Raw genomic sequence first — 17,403 nt, 5'->3', positions numbered from 1 at the left:
GTTGCACAACGCAAGAAGCATACAACAGATCTTTCCACTCATATATGACAAGTGCTTCCTATCTTTAGCAGTTTCCCTTTTCTTGGGAGTTTTCGACAGTTTAGCCATGTTTACTTTTTTAGAAAACGATCCACACAATATCGCACCCACTTCAGTCTTCATTCATAAACGTGGCGGCTGCTGGTCACATCTGTGATTGGCTGACTGTGTGTAGGCGGAACCTGCATCTACCGAATGCATGCGTGGAGAGCTATTTTGACGTGATTATGGCGACATTAACCGTTCGTTGTCTTAATTAAATAGGCGCTACAATTCAATAAATAACATACAAACTGTAAATGGTATATTTTGACGAAAATAAAATTATTTCCGGACGTCTTTTACCACGTCAATCAAAAACACTATTAAATTTGTGATTGGATGATCGAAGATGCAGAGATGGAACTTCCGCCTATAAGCGTAACAGATTTCCGCCTACGCTACAGCACTGAGCAGACAACTAGTTTTCAGTTCACAGCAATGACTTATCAGCAGAGTTAATGATCATTACGCAGCGCGGGTAGAAGCACAGCATAGGTCCTTCTGTTTGTCCATACGCAAACCGAATGTAATATGTAACGAGGTAAATTTTCTACAAAAATTTTGGACGCAACCCGAATTGCTCGTAAACCGGGTCGTTCGTAACCTGAAGTTCTACTGTATTCTGTCGTCTGAATGGCATCAGGTGGACATACAGGTTTATGGGCTAGGCTCCAGCAGCCCGCGAGCCTAGTGAGGATAAGCGGTAAAAGAAAATGGATGGATGAATGTTCTGCCATCTAGTGGAAGAGCATTTAATTGTTCTGCCTGTCGATAAACATCACAGGCATAGATAAATATTAGTACATTATTTGTAGTACATAAATAATAATTTTTGGACCAATTACGTAAAATTGGACAATTTTCCCGTGGCCCAGAGGTTGAGAAACACTTTGCTAGATGCGTAAAATTTTATTTCACTTGCAAATGAACATTTTCATATTTTTTGTTGTCTGTGACCTTTAATACATTGTCGTTTGAAAAATAATTAGAAATTAAACAAAGCAGACCTAAATAATTAGTGCAGAGGGTTTTGTTTTGCGATAAAAAAAAGAGAGTTTGAGAAATGGCAAACATCCATTGGTTTTTAATTGCCATGTTGTCACTCACGGCCATTGGTTTCTCCAGAAGGACATGGTAGCCCTTGTTTGCAAAGGCCACTGCAGGCTCCTGGGACACACACAATCATACATGAATAACATAGAATAACTACAATGTGGGTTTACAAACCAGTTCAGATATTATTACTGACCTTATGAAGGGTGTCTGGTGTGCAAATTAAAACGGCGTCTGCACACTTCTCTCTTTCAGCTAAAATGCGCCAGTCTAGGAGACGCAGAGTTGTAAATGGAACAAGGCACATCAGAATCAGAATCATCTTTATTTGCCAAGTATGTCCAAAAACACACAAGGAATTTGTCTCCGGTAGTTGGAGCTGCTGTAGTACGACAACAGACAGTCAATTTACAGAACACTTTGGAGACAGAAAGACATTGACAAAAAAAAACAGTCACTGAGCAGTAAAGGGTTGCTAGTTATCTGGTAATGCCGGTAAATGTTTTCTTTTTTTTTTGACTAAGGATTTCAAGATGTTCATGCTCACCTTCATACAGGTTCTCATCTGCAATGTTGAACAATTGTTGGAACTTTGTGCGAGCAAACTTCCGGGGATCGGCTACTCCAACAACCTGCAATAATGTAGTAGTGTTACGACTCATAGCTGCGGCTTTAGCTTTTAATTTATTTTATTTATATCTCACTCATCTCTCTGAACTGGAAGCAATAAGCATAGACTCAAAAAGTGAAGTGGGTTACACAAGTGGCCCTGAATGACCACGAGTGGCGCATGGATCTGCTTTAAAATAGCTCACCAGTGATGAGACATTGTGATTTCCTAGGAATGTTGTAGAAGTGATGATTGGAAATTGTAAATACTTGCAGAGATTGAAATAGTTTTGCATGTTGATATTCATCTGTTTCCTACCTTGTTAAATCACCATGGATATTTTTTTGAGAGAAATCTTTAACATGGTCAATGTCATCAGGGTAATGAATAGCATTACAAATAATAACATTAATTAAAGGTGATTTGAGCAAATTTGTTATTTCAGAAGTGTGTATCAAACTTTTAAGGCAAGGCAAGTTTATTTGTATTGCACAACTCATCGACCAGGGAAATTTAAAGTGCTTTACAATGGCAATGAAAAATACATTCTGCACAAAACTTTAAAATTACTTATAAAATAAGATGAAAGTAGCCAATTAAAATCAGACATTGGAAATCATAAACCTAAAACAGTTTAAGCATTAAAAATACAATAAAAGTTAAGAGAGAGAGAGAGAGAGAGAGAGAGAGAGAGAGAGAGAGAGAAAAGATTGAGCATCTAAGAGAAACTTACAGTAAACAATGTGTTTTTAGGCCTGATTTATAAGAGCCGACAGTTTGAGCAGATCTCGGGTATTCGGGAAGTTTGGTCACCAGGTGAGGAACATCATAGCTGAATGCTGCTTCACTATTTTTCTTTTAATTCTGAGGCCATTCAGTGTTTTGTAGAGTAAGAGTTTGAACTCTATCCTTTGACTAACAGGAAAGCAGTGTAAAGAGGAACGGTGTAATTTGGTCCAGTTTCCTGGTGTTAGTTATTACTCTGACAGCAGCGTTCTTGTTGCCCCTCGTATTAATAAGTAGCCAAGAAGCATCTCCCAGTTCGTCAAATGTTGGTAGCTGGTTTACCTGCACACGGTCAGGGTGGATAATAGCATAGCGGGAATAGATCTCTCCTCGACAGCCTGCTCCCACCACGATGACCCGGACAAGTGGACTCATGTTGTCAACCTTCCGCACCTGTCAAGATGGTCACTTGAAAGCAGCAGCTACTCTTATTTTTCCCTTTAGGCGTAGAGCTGTGTTCACTGTTCTGCGTGCGTGGACCAACCACATTCATTAAATTTCAGACAAACTGCAACTTGACACACAGATAGAAAAGCCCCGCCCTCCAGTGTGTTGCATTCAGGGGCTCCTGCGATTTGTCAGACTTCTTTCGGATATCCGCTTGTCCTTGTGAGAGTCGCGATTGAGCTAGAGTGTAAGACATTGTCGAATGTAAATAATTAATAAGTAACACTAGCAGACGAATATATTACGGGTTGATTAATCTCCTGCTTTATGCTAAAACTTTACAAGCTTGGTCAAAAAGAAACAGCAGCTAAGTGTAGCGGCGTTAATGTTTCCCACTAATACGAACCCACCCTAATCCTAACCTTAACCGATCCTAAACCGCCTTAGGACCAACCCTAGCCCTCAACCTAACCATAACAAAGTTCTTCGTTTTTTATGTCGTGCAAATGTCATACACGTTTGGGACGGTCATGTACATCTGCTGCGTAGTCTGCCCTTCCCGCGGCGCAGGAGCCAATCGTGTAGCAGAGTTGATTTCTATCCTGCCTAGAAACTGCGTGGGAAATCTAATAAGCATGAGCCACAAATATGAATACGATACGGAGATAAGCCATCGCACAGCAGCAGACATGCTAACTGACGTGCCTACGTGGCGGCCACACTGACGGGGGCAACGTTCCCATCAAAGGCAATACATGGAGATTGAAAATTAGTGGTAACTTACTCATTTCTCAACTCATTTTCATAAAGTTTACTATTTTGTCAACTTCAACGCCTGTGCTATTAAGACAGAAACTTTAAAAAGAGAGCCATTAAAATATTTTTCCATGTGAAAGTTTCTTCCCAGTTCCCTTGTTGTAATTATACAGTGGTGTGTACAACCGAATACAGCTTAATGTGCAGGCCTCCTTGTCATTTTCGGTTTTCTTGCCGTCCTCAAACATGGAATGCGCCGACATTTTGCCGCAGCTCAAAGGGGCGTGTCGTATCTATACCTAGGTTATATCTATGGCGTGAGCGTTCTCAAGTCTGGTTAGCTACAAACATCCGTGATGCTAGCTAGCTCGTGACTCTCCATATCTACTCGATTTATAAACGCCTGAAGTCGCGTAAAAATAGATTATTTTTAAGACACAGATGTGTCTTTAATAAATTAACGGGCTGGGCTTGTGAGCTTTTGGAGCCTTTTTTTTTTTCAATATATAAATTGCTCGTCAAGGAGAAGCTTGTTGACTTTTGCGCGCTAGCTCGCCGCCAAGTTGTTTGGCAAAACTGCGAAGAACGACAACAGCATCGCTATGAATGTTGACAGCGTTAACCAGTCTGTCACCACTGGAGCTTCGTCTAACGCGACGACGTCTTTAACTTCAACCAACTGTATCGCAAATGAGAACGCGTCAAACAACGTCGGCAGCATCCCTGCGGTCACCAGCAACGGTAATGCAATACTGGAACTGTAAAAGAATGTCTTTTAAAGTGTTTATGGTTCAACGGTCAGAATGTTAAGAATATCTGCACCTGTGGGATTCAACGCTAATTAAGTAATAAACTTGTAGTCTTCGATGATTTATATGCGTACTCGCCGATACAGCGTGTCGGTCGTTGATGATGAAAATAGGTTGTAGTTTAATCCGATATTGTTCAAATACACTTGATTGCACAAGTTTCACTCAACTATTCCATTACTGACATTTTAACATCCAACTGCATGTTTGTCCAACAGTCTTGCTATACATTTCATTTAAATGTTCTCTGTAACACAACGCATTTTTTTAGGAGCAGTTTTGCGAATCATATCTTCATTTGAGGAGCAACTTTCTAATTTTGAGGAGCAATTTTTTGCTGCTTAATCGCACAGGGACCCGAAGCAAAGATTTTACGAAACAATAAAAATACCACACTATAACGTGGGAGTTGAATGTAGGGCTGCAGCTAACGAATATTTTAGTATTTGAGTATCCTCGTACAAATTAGATCAAACAATGGATTATTTGGATAAAATGTATATTTGCTAGGTTAAAGAGCAATTGCAGAGATGCCAACCAATAAAAATTCACTTTCAGAACAATTTGTCCAAATGTATCTGAATTTCCATATTTTCAAAGTTTGTCAAGAACATTATCGTGGCACAGTCATAATCGTTAATAAATTATGGCTTCAATAGTTGTCATTTTAATGTTTTTATTACATCAACCTTGCAATGGCAGACACTGTCAGAGCCTGAATCAAAGTACCAGTATATGAGATTTCGACATGCCATCAAAAATATCTGTCTCAATGGATCAAAACCGGCTTTGCCAATTCTGTTTTCAACCCTGGTAACAAAACAAACAAACAAACAAACAAATAAACAAGCAAACAAACAAAAACAAAAAAGCAAGTCCATTAATTCAGATTAATCAAATCTCAAACTTCAAAATAAAAATTCAGCACTATATTTTGCAAAGAAACAAATAACATTTTTGATTGAACTGGTTTCTATTTTGCGCAAAGTACTTGTATATGTATTCGCTTGCATGCTATTTAGATTCATTCATTCATTAATCTTCCGTACCACTTATCCTCTCTAGGGTCACGGGTGTGCTGGAGCCTATCCCAGCTGACTTTGGGAGAGAGGCAGGGTATAACCTGAACTGGTCGCCACCCAGTCGCAGGCCACATATAAGCAAACAACCGTTCGCACTCAGATTCACACCTATGGGCAATTTAGAGTCTTCAATTAACCTACCATACATGTTTTTGATGATGTGGGAGGAAACCGGAGTACCCGGAGAAAACCCACGCAGGCATGGGGAGAACATGCAAACACCACACAGGCGAGGCTGAATTTGAACCCGGGTCCTCAGAACTGTGAGGCAGATGTGCTAACCAGTTGGCAGACGTGCTAACCAGTCGTCAACCAAGGTGCTGAAAGGATGCAAGTTTCCCCATTCTGGGACTAATAAGTGTTATCGTATCTTATATTACAAATATTTATTAATAATAATAATAATTTACTTTGAACCTGCCCACGTTCTGAAGTGACGTGTGCTGGGACTTACTAATTAATTTCTGGTTCAGATTTGCCACCCTGTGTGGATATGTAATATTTTATATTTATAGCTCTAAAAATTTATTAATTGGCCTGCTATTTTGTTGTTCAAAGTTACTCCCTGCGAGAATGCGGTTCCAGCCAGACCTATGTGAAAAGTGCTTTATCACCAAATCACTTATTTAAATTTTTGATGGCTGCCTGTAACGATAGCTTGGCAATTGGCATGGCTTTGAAATTTTCTTCGCCTATCCACTCCTGGTCCTCCATATGTGAGTAAGGTAAGAAGCTTGGTAAGAAGTGTAGCTTATTCGCTACCAGAGAGACGGTAATGTCATATGCTGCATATTTTTTTCCCCAATACCTGAAACAATCAGTGTTACGGCCGCATTGAGTCAATGGTCAGTGATTTCCGTAACAAAATACGGATGTTCCGTAAAATTTGCCAGCTCTGCAATTATGAATACATAATACATAATACTCTGTATCATTTGCCCATCACTAGCATTTTATGACATATTAATACATTAGGTTCATGGCTGCAAATATTCTTTGTACTAATACAAGTTTGGGAAGTGTTCAATTTGATCAAACTAAAATGAAGGAACCTTGATAGAAAACAAATATTTACTTCATCTTCCGTCAACAAAACCCTCCTCTGTTTGGGTATGTGATGATGATCCATTTTACTCTTATTCCTCTCTGGCCACATTTGCCATGTTTTTCACCTATTTGACTCAAAGTTTTGGCACTTACCGATCATCAGATTGGCCATATGTCACACAGTGACTAAACTGAGCAAAAATCACCCTGTATGTACCGCTATTAGGGGGTGCTCCGATCACGATAAGATCTGCCGATCACCGCCAATACCGTTCATGTGCATTAGCTGTAAATCTTTCAATTTATTTTATGGTGAGTGGAATTGGCTATATGAGCTGACATGTTTGGTTGGGTTTGCTTTGCAGGTGCTGCGCACCTGTGCAGTGTGAAGGGGGATGGTACACTAGGGCTGGGTGACTATGGGAAAAAATAATAATCTCAATTATTTTGATTGATATTGAAATCATGATTAATAAATACGATTCTTTTATTTTAAAACTGTAGTTATTTAACAACCAGAACTTAAAGAACAACCAGCCAATAAATTTGTAACAAAGAAAATATTAATATATTAAAATAATAGAAATTTTTAAAAAAAAAATACTAATAATAAAAATAAATAGTCATCGCAAAAAAGGTGCCAATATTTTTAGCCATGACTGTATTGTCTATTATATTTGTATATAAAAAAAAAAATCCTTTTTTTTTGTAATCCTAGCTGAGCTAAAACACAAAAAGTTTAGTCTGATTTCATGTCACGGTCAGGAAATAAAGCGTGTCTTTTTATGCAGTCAATGACTGTATCTGCTGTGTGCACCATGGCCCCTTAGGGGCAGTGTGGTGCAATGCATGCTGTGAGCTACTCATTTTCCACAAGCTTAAAAAGAGTAGAATTCTGTTTTAACTTAAACTCGTTTTTCACAGATTTGGAAGAATCTGAATATTGTTATATTAACTGTGTTACAATGGGGTTTGTGTGTGAATATTCAATATTTGAAGGTAAATACCTTCCGTGATCAAATGCTAGCTCGCCCGTCAGTAGGGTTTTCCATTGACTGTTAGCATAAGTTGGAGATTTCTAAAACAATGTCTTGTATTTTAATATAAATTGACTCATAATTATTTTTGTTGTGCATTTACTTTTATAGTAAACTCCAACTGGGGTGACAATAAACAGCTTAAAGCATGCTCAAATTTGGATCAATTGCCCAGCCCTGAGCTACACTTCAAGCATGAACGGCCTTTTTAAGGTCATGCCACTGTATTTCAATCAGATTCAAATTTGGACTTTGACTAGGCAACTCCAAAACCTTCATTTTGTTTTTTTAAGTCATTCAGAAGTTGACTTGCTGGTGTGTTTTGGATCGTTATCCTGCTGCAGAACCCAATTGCGCTTCAGCTTGAGGTCTCAAACTGATGGCTGAACATTCTCCTCCAGGACTTTCTGTTAAAGAGCAGGTTTCATGGTTTCATTAATCACAGCAAGTTGTCCAGGTCCTCAAGGAGAAAATCAGCCCAAGAGCATCACACTACCACCACCAGGTTCGACTGTTGGTATATTCTTTTTTATGAAATGCTTCGCTACATTTACGCTAGACGAGACACACACCTTCCAAAAAGCTCAACTTTCATCTCGTCAGTCCATATAATATTCTCCGAAATCATTCAATGTTTTTTTTTTAATTATTATTATTAATATATTTTTTTTATTTTCAAAAGTAAGCCTTTATGTTCTTATGTTCTTTTTGGTCAGCAGTGGTTTTCACCTTGGAACTCTGCCATTGATGCCATTTTTGCCAAGTCTCTTCCTTTTTGTTGTCATGAACACTGACCTTAACTGAGGCAAAGGGGGGCCTTACGGTTCTTTAGAAGTTGTCCTGAGTTCCTTTGTGGCCTCTTGATGAGTCATTGCTGTTCTCTCGGGGTAATCTTTGTCGGCTGGCCACTCCTGGGAATGTTCAGCACTGTTCCATGTTTTTTTCCATGTGAGGATAATGGCTTTCCCTATGGTTTTCTTTAGAAATGGCTTTTGTAACCCTTTCCAGACTGATAGAAGTAAATTACTTTATTTCTCGACTGTTCTGGAATTTCTTTAGAGTGTGTCATTTTGTTGCAGCTCATCTTTTGTCCGACTTGATTTTGTAAGGACAGATTCTGTTTAAGTGATTTCTTGATTGAACAGGTCTGGAAGTAATCAGGCTTGGGTGTGATCAGTGAAAATTACCCGGAAATTGTGATGAGCCACAATTAATTCATCATTTAACAAAGGGGGTAAATGACTTTTTCCACACAGGGCCAGGTAACTTTGAATATATATTTTTTCCTTAATAAATGAAATCACCATTTAAAAACAGCATTTTAAGTTCAAAATCCAGACTTTGCTGCAGGAATCTGTGAGGGTCACAGATGTAAGATGACACAACTGGCCAGAAGTAATTGGTGTACCCAGGGTAGGCTTAGTGACAGTTACACAGTAGACATAAGTGCTGTCAAAATTAATGATTAATCCAAGCAATTAAGAATAGTAAAGTCCGGGGGGGAAAAACTCAAACCTGACAGATAATGTCAAATATTACACTTTGGTTTGAGTTCTCTGCCACAGACATCTAGGCTAGGCTATAGGTCTGCTCTCTTTGTCCTAGTATGACAATTTGTCTTGGATTTGTTACTTGATTTGTATCATGTGCAGGTGGGATGAATCATGTAAAAACCAATAGGCTGTAGGAATGGTATATTTTTATGCAGTACTTCTCATCCAACCACATTCAAAATCTCCTGGTACGATTTATCTGGGTAGGTTTTTTGTGTGCGCGTTTTTAAACAATGACAAGCCAGAAAGAACATGATCCAAAATATTTCTTTTTTTTTTTATGGAGTAGAAAGTTTAGATATTTGTGTGAAAATTTACGGAGCAGAAGTAAAAAGTAGGCTGAAAAATAAACATTCCAGTAAAGTATACAGTAGACACCCCAAATTTCTACTTAAGTAGGGTAATGAAGTACTTGTGCTTGATTACTGGCCACCTCTGACCAGGAAGAAGCCATTACTCCAAAAGAAACAAAAAAAGCCAGATTATAGTTTGCAATTGAATTTAGGGACAAAGATGTAATTTTTGGAGATATGTCCTGTGGTCTGAAGAAACTAAAATTCAACTCTTTGGCCCAAATGAGCATCTTTATATTTGGAGGGAAAAGGGGGACGCTTCCAAGCCTGAGAACACTATCCCAACTTCAAAATACAGGGGCAGCAGCATCATGTTGTGGGGAGGAGGGAGTGGTGCACTTCACAAAATAGATGGGAAAAAAACATATAGAAATACTGAAGCACCTTCTCAAGATGGCAGCCAGGAAGTTTAAACTTGGACACAAATGGGTCCTCCAAATGGACAGTAACCCAAACATTTACCGTATTTTCACGACCATAAGGCGCACTTAAAGCTCTTAAGTAAATTTTCTCCAAAATGGACTGGGCGCCTTATAATGCGGCACGCTTTATGTGTGCACAGAGTTACATTTATAAATGTGTGATGAGCGCTCCGCTCTGCTTTTTAAAAAAAAAAAAAAATTTGACTTTTGTTTTTTACCGCTTGACTGACTCGGAGCATTTCCTGCCGACACGCTGCTTATACAGAGGAAAAGCAAACATGTCTGAGGACAGAATGCGGACGTAAAGGGGGAAGGGTGCGTGAAGGAGGACTCTAAAGCCACTCCCTCAGTAGGTATATAGCGCCGGGGTCTGCATTGTGCAAAACAACAGGTTTGGCTAGGGACCCGCTACCGATAATGGCACCTACGAAGAGACACGCTTACGAAGCATAGTTGGATCATGGACCAGAGGAAGCAAAGGAGAGGGTTGTCTCAAGGCATTAGAAATAACTTTATAGACAGTAACAGTAAAGGCTATAACACCCTCTCCAAGCAGCTTCATGTTCCTGTGACTACAGTTGCACATATTATTTGGAAATTTCAGATCCACGGGACTGTAGCCAACCTCCCTGGGTGTAGCCACAGGAGGAAATTTGATGACAAATTGAAGAGACTGATAATACGAATGGTAACAAAAGAGCCCAGAACAGCAATCGAAAAATATTAAAGGTGAGCTCCAAAGTCAAGATACATCAGTGTCATATTGCAACTTTTGTCGTCGTTTGAGCCAAAGTGATTCATGGGGGCCGACCGAGGAGGACACCAGTGTTGAAAATGAGTCATAAAAATGTGAGACCGGAATTTACAAAACTGCATGTTGACAAGCCACAAAGCTTCTGGGAGAATGTCCTATGGACAGATGAGACAAAACCAGAACTTTTAGGCACATCCGCTCAACTGTTTGTTCACGGATGCAAAAATGAAGTATTGCATGAAAAAAACACTGTCCCCACTGTGAAACATGACGGAGGCTCTGTTATGTTCTGGGGCTGCTTTACTCCATCTGGCACAGGGTGTCTTGAATCTGTGCAGGGTCTTGCAACCGGATAATGACCCAAAACACACTGCTAAAAAACATATGCATACAAGAATGGCTAAGAGCAAAACATTGGACTATTCTGAAGTGGCCTTCCATGAGCCCTGATCTAAATCCTGTTGAACAGCTGTGAAAGGAGCTGAAATGTTGTCTGGAGAAAGCTCCTTCAAACCTGAGACAACTAGAGCTGTTTGCTCATGAAGAGTGGACCAAAATACCTGCTGAGAGGTTGGGAAGTCTCATTGAAAGTTACAAAAATCATTGATTGCAGTGATTTCCTCCACGGGTTCTGTTACAAAATATTAAGTGAAGGGTACCATAGCCTGTTTTATTAATGTTGTTGTTGTTGTTTTTTTTTTTTTTTTTAAATAATTCTGTTCCACAATTCAAAAGCAATGTTTTATTCTCATTGGTTAATTTTCATATTTTTATTTTTACTTTTGTGAGATTCAAGTTATTTCTGTGACCACAGTGGGGGTTTTCTTTCACTAACAGAGGGGTACCAACAATTTTGTCCATGTGTGTTTCTTATATAGTGTATGTAAAGTTATGGTTTCAACTGGAAGTACTTGACAGACGGCAGCTGTCTCCTTCACCGCCCGAGCGGAGTTCATCATCAATTTTGCAGAGCCTAAAAGTGTTGTTTGAGTTTCCCTTAAAGTATCTCCACATGGCTCCAACTTCACCTGCCCCGAAGCTATATATCAGCCTGGTAAAGTGGATTGAATTGAAGGAGCATTTAAATTGCCTCCAAAATCGTCCATAAAATACAGGGATGTCCCGATGAAACATTTTCACTTATGATCCGATACCAATATTACAGCCTTGAATTTTGGACGATATCTCTATCGGTCCAATCCGATATCAGCAATAGTCATACATACTTATGTTGTAGTATGGAATGTTAGAAAAAGTTTCATCAAGTGATGTTACTCAGAGAACAATAATCAGCAACAGTAGATGTGAGGAAAACAGACCCATTTATTATTCACCAGTGGATTACATAAAGTAACTTTAAACAGGAATGTACTACAATTGAATAAGATGAATAAAATATGATGTCACTGATGGTGTAGTGGTACATTCACCTGACTTGGGTGCAGTCAAGGTTCAGTTCCCACTCAGTAACGGTGTGCATGTGAGCGCGATTGGTTGTCCGTGTCTGTATGTGCCCTGCCTGTGTGACTAGCGAACAGTCAAGAGTGTAGTCTCCCTTACGCTCAAAATCAGCTGAGCAGCACCTGCGACCTGAAAAATAACTTCAATAAAACCAATAATAAAAAAATATTTAAATTGCAATAACCACTGCTTAAGTTAAACATAGGCATAGTCTACAATTGAATATCTTATACAAATACATTAAAAAAAACATGAAAAATAACCTCAATAAATAAGTGCAAAATAACAATTCAAGTTAAATTCAATTTCAGTCAGTATATGATGGAAACAGAATTTAGTTTCTCTACATGTGCCCCAATGCATCTGGGGTATAGTTTTATCGACAGTCATGGCGGATAGAAATAATGTAGTGTGGCTTCATGGGTGTCAAACTCATTTTTGTGGTGGACCACATTGTAGTTACGGTTTCCCTCAGAGGGCTGTTATGACTGTGAAACGTGACGTGTGAAATTTTAATCTCCTCATAATACAAATACTCTAGACAACCAATTGATGGAAAACTATTTTTGAAATCAGAAGTCTATTATTCAAGTTACTAAAAAAGGGTTTGGTAACAAAAAGATAGCAATATCAATGTTATTTATTACATATGACAGTTTGTTTATTTATTTATTTATTTTTTAACAGATTTTGGCAGAATCATGGAAGTTGAGACGTGAATAGCTCTCGCGGGCCAAATAAAATGATGCTGTGTGCCGGATCGGTCGCCCGGGCCTTAAGTTTGACACGTATGCTTTAGGTGCTTGTACTGCCACTGTTTGTGTGTGCCTTTTTGAGATCGCATTTCCTGCTGTGCACGTATTGACGTCTAAGGGGCAGTATGGTGGACGCAGTAAGATATACACACTTGCAGTAACAAAGTCATAATCGAGTATTGTTAATATAACTCATTTTACACAGAGTTTGAAGAATATATGCTTGAGAGTGTTATATTAACTGTTTGTATGTGTTTATACAGCGTTTGTGTCCCAATATTCATTATTTTGAGAGCTATAAGTGCTGCCGGTTTGATGCTAATTTTGGTTAGGTTGTCTGGTGTTTTTTATTTTATTTTATTTTTTTAAATTATATTCATTGTTTTAGTTTTGAGCTACCAATTTTTGTGAACAAAAACCAATAAAAGAAGTCTGTGATGTATTTGAACATTCAATATGTGTAATTCTTTTGTTTGTTTTAGTTTTACAGTGAACTTCAACTGGGGTGTCAGTAAACAATTTTAAGGAAGCAACATTCACTCTTACTCCTTGCCTCTATGGTAGCACCTTAGCAACCTGTTGTTATGATCATGTGGGATCTGCATGTCATCTGGGCACTGCTGGATGGAAGTGCTGGAGCAAAGCATGGAATACACTGCTTGTATAAGGGTGGTAAAATCAGAGATATTCGATTCAGTCCGATCCGATACTTTTTCTGGCATTGGCCCAATATCCGATCTCAAAGATCGGATCGGGACATCCCTAATAAAAATACAATAACAAAAAAAAACAATTGATTTCTGAAGTACATGATGACTTTATTCTTCATTGCCAAGATGACTGTTTATCAGCTGGTGGCCAATGCTAGCTTTTTCAGCTAATGGTTTTAGTTATGTTTCACAGAAAAATTCACGGTGAGGTGATTTGCAAATCGGCGGGTGTTTACAGTCTGAATGCAATGTGTTACAAAGAATACTTCCTTTTGCATCTCTGTTAATAAAACACAGTAACCTGTCTTACAGCTTCGACCCCAGCCACTATGGTGACATCATCATCAGACTCGTCTGTGCCCAATGGAGTTTATGTTCCTGGAGCCATCACTAACGGAGACATAAAGCCCACAGTCTCCACAACCCCACTGGCTGACTTCGTCATGCAGCTGGAAGAGTACACTCCCACGGCAAGTCTTACTTTCTCAGCCTCTGTACTGCAACTACACACATGGGAACACGTCTATAGAAGTAAAATACAGTGGTGCCTTGAGATAAGAGTTTAATTTGTTCCGTCTCTGTGGTGTTAACTCAAAATACTCATCTCAAATAATCTTTCCCCATTGAAATTAATATGTCCTATTAATCTGTTCCAGCCTCCTCAGAATTGTTTTTTTTAATAAGGAAAAATAGCACTTAATAATATCGTACTTTATAAATCGGGGTGATAAATAGTTAAATGGAATGTAAAGCATTAAACAGTTTGTGCCTGATGATCTAATAATGTTTCATCCATCAGTGTGCTGCGCCTTGTGGTGTGCCTGCCTTGGCCACCAGGAGGCACTATTGTATAGTACACTCATGCAGACAAACAGAAGAATCTTTTTCTGCTGTTCTTCCGCTCAGTAAGTTGATGTAATATTTGTAATTTTTTTGGGCAAGGATGAAGAATATAAACCTGTGAGTAATGTAATATTATCTGTCTATGTGTTGTTCCACCATATGCGTTCAAACGTCCATTTCTTAATGGGTTCTAAGACGGCTGCGTTTTCCATTCATTTGGGTGTTGTTTGTTAGCCTTAAGCTAGCAGACGTTTCTAAAATGAAAAACAATTGAATAACTTCAAAGTCAACTTAAAAAATAAGTCTAAAAAAAAATTCTGCCTCGAAGCTCCACTGAGACCCAAAAAAAGAGAGAAAAGTCCCGCCCGGAACTATGTCTGCACCGCTGAAACCCATGTTTCACACCGACATTTATTGCAGACGGACACAGTGTTGATGATAAACTTTGCCAAAAATGACAAAGGTGTGTCTGTAAGTAATTTTTAAGACACTGTTAGGTGTGTAATGTACATGGAACATGATAACTTTGAGTGAGCTGGAATTCTTTTTTTTTTCTTTTTTTTTTTAAAACCTAAAATGGTAATCACTAGCGCACTAATGCTTATCGCGATTGCTAATCGTTCAGCATTTAGCATTTGCTGTCTCAAATCCTGTACACCAAATGTATACCATACACTCGGTACGAACATATGCAGTTTAAGAATTTAAGAGAAGTCTGAGAAGTTTAAGAAAGTCCATCCCTCCGAATTATTCTTTTTTGGGGGGGGGGGGTAATAGTGGAGGGTGAATATTTTATGTTTTTATTTGTTTTATTTTTTTATTTATATATTTAGCGGCGGCACGGTGGACGACTGGTTAGAGCGTCTGCCTCACAGTTCTGAGGAAAAGGGTTCAATCCCCGACCCCACCTGTGTGGAGTTTGCATGTTCTCCCCATGCCTGCGTGGGTTTTCTCTGGGCACTCCGGTTTCCTCCCACATCCCAAAAACATGCATGCTACGTTAATTGACAACTCTAAATTGCCCGTAGGTGTGAATGTGAGTGTGAATGGTTGTTTGTTTATGTGTGCCCTGCGATTGGCTGGCAACCAGTTCAGGGTGTACCCCGCCTCCTGCCCGATGATAGCTGGGATAGGCTCCAGCATGCCTGTGACCCAAGTGAGGAGAAGTGGCTCAGAAAATGGATGGATGGATATATATATATATATATATATATATATATATATATATATATATATATACAACGTGGATTTGCTACTAATCCGAATTGGAACTCTTTAGCCGTGGCGGAGGTTTGCAGGAGTGCCGTTAAAGTTTGGATTCTGCATATATATATATATATAGCCGTAATCAATAGGGGAATTTATTCTAAAAGATTCAGCCAAAGTCGAACATAATCCATTGCATAAACCTGGTTGACCTCTGATTTGTTAAAATTTAAAAACAAAATGTCATGTTGAGACAATCCACTTTTTTTATAGCGCTTGTCCTCGTGGGTGAGCTAGAGCCTTTTTCAGCTGACTCTGGGTGAGAGGCGAGGTAGACCCCTGACTGATCGCCAGTCAATCAAAGGGTCATGTAAACAAATGACCATTCACACCTAAGGACAGTTTAGTCTTCAGTGAACCTAACATGCATATTTTTTGAATGTGGTAGGAAATTGCAGTAAGCAGAGAAAACCAAATACACAAATCCTTATGTGCATGAAAGGTTTTGAGATTTGATGAGCAGTAGTTTAGTTATTTTGAAGTTGTCTAACTTTTTACATTTCTGTACATTTGACAAAGATGACTTTTGTCTTATGGCTTCAGGAATGTAGGCTATAGATTTTTTTTTTAAATTATTTATTACTGAATAAGACATGAATCTTAATGACAAAATTCACTCATCTGCACAACGTGGATTTGCTACTAATCCGAATTGGAACTCTTTAGCCGTGGCGGAGGTTTGCAGGAGTGCCGTTAAAGTTTGGATTCTGCATTGACCTTTTTTGTTTTTGTCAGATTCCTGATGCAGTGACGGGCTACTACCTCAACCGGGCTGGCTTTGAAGCATCTGATCCAAGAATGTATGTGTTTTTGGTTCTGGGAATTGTTAAAAGTTCAGTGTGGGACATTTATACAAAGTTGGAAGCATAGTGGAATCTTTTTTTTTTTTTTTAGAATCCGTCTGATCTCCCTAGCCTCGCAGAAGTTCATCTCAGACATCGCCAACGACGCGCTGCAGTACTGTAAAATGAAGGGGACTGCGTCAGGAAGCTCAAGGAGCAAGACTAAGGTCTGTTTCTGCCATTTGTTTACATGTCCGTTCAAAATGAGCGTGTGTGTTTGCCATTGTTTTGTTCTTGATAATTCAATGTTAATGTTTTGTCCTGATGATTTATAGGATAAGAAGTACACTCTGACAATGGAGGACCTGGCCCCTGCTCTTTCTGAATATGGCATCAATGTCAAGAAGCCCTATTACTTCACATAAAATGTGTCTTCCTTTTGCTTTAGCTAGTTTTACCTGGCTAACCCACTAATTTGTCAACATGCTAATTTTCCAGCACAGTGCTTTTAGTACAGCACTGAATTTTTTTTGAAGTCATTGTTTTTTTGTGTGGTTTCAATTTTGTTTGTTTGTAAATTTATGTTTTATTGTTTAAATAAAAGACTAAACATAAATCTGGGTGTCCGTGAGTGTTTTCATCATTCAAAATTGGATTCAGAAGTTGAATTTTCTGGACAAGTTGGGTGCATGCATATTTCGATGTATTATACAGCAGCCTATTTGAGAGGTAGTTCATAATAAGGGTGATGTTTGTGATTTAGACTTAATTGATACACAATTTGGAATTTCCATTCATCCTTCCATCTTTTATAGCACCCTTATTATGGTCGCCAGAGCCTTTCCCGGCTGACTGA

The 17,403-nt window shown here is 38.8% G+C and overlaps 2 protein-coding genes across 7 annotated transcripts in view; one reads left to right on the top strand and one right to left on the bottom strand.

The window, feature by feature from the left end:
* zgc:154075 (uncharacterized protein LOC556929 homolog) overlaps positions 1–3,813 on the bottom strand; it is a 10,236-nt gene extending 6,423 nt beyond the window's left edge. Inside the window, exons 1-5 of one of the 6 annotated variants that reach the window (XM_061783729.1) lie at positions 3,702–3,813; positions 2,813–2,996; positions 1,682–1,766; positions 1,331–1,404; positions 1,189–1,248 (exon numbers count right to left, since the gene is read on the bottom strand). In XM_061783729.1, coding sequence (XP_061639713.1) covers positions 1,189–1,248; positions 1,331–1,404; positions 1,682–1,766; positions 2,813–2,905 — 312 coding nt within the window. In that variant the 5' untranslated portion in view covers positions 2,906–2,996; positions 3,702–3,813. The other 5 variants (XM_061783749.1, XM_061783740.1, XM_061783760.1 and 2 more) reach the window with 5 other exon arrangements.
* Positions 3,814–4,014: 201 nt separating this feature from the next.
* taf10 (TAF10 RNA polymerase II, TATA box binding protein (TBP)-associated factor) lies at positions 4,015–17,169 on the top strand. The gene is made up of 5 exons (XM_061783780.1): positions 4,015–4,414; positions 13,969–14,126; positions 16,501–16,565; positions 16,660–16,774; positions 16,883–17,169. Exons 1-5 carry the CDS (start codon positions 4,276–4,278, stop codon positions 16,970–16,972), a joined length of 567 nt encoding a protein of 188 aa, XP_061639764.1. The 5' UTR covers positions 4,015–4,275; the 3' UTR covers positions 16,973–17,169.
* Positions 17,170–17,403: the final 234 nt, after the last annotated feature.

The sequence above is a fragment of the Phyllopteryx taeniolatus genome, chromosome 1, assembly GCF_024500385.1.
Source record: "Phyllopteryx taeniolatus isolate TA_2022b chromosome 1, UOR_Ptae_1.2, whole genome shotgun sequence".
Lineage (NCBI taxonomy): Eukaryota > Metazoa > Chordata > Actinopteri > Syngnathiformes > Syngnathidae > Phyllopteryx > Phyllopteryx taeniolatus.
The sequence above is the reverse complement of the archived record's forward strand: the minus strand, read 5'-3'. Positions and strand labels throughout refer to the sequence as shown.

Bases quoted from the DNA above. Each gene is read 5' to 3' on its own strand.
- taf10 (XM_061783780.1), top strand. From the start codon at position 4,276: ATGAATGTTGACAGCGTTAACCAGTCTGTCACCACTGGAGCTTCGTCT. The intron at 14,127-16,500 runs GCAAGTCTTACT...TGTTTTTGTCAG, and splicing joins TGGAAGAGTACACTCCCACG to ATTCCTGATGCAGTGACGGG. The intron at 16,775-16,882 runs GTCTGTTTCTGC...GATGATTTATAG, and splicing joins GCTCAAGGAGCAAGACTAAG to GATAAGAAGTACACTCTGAC.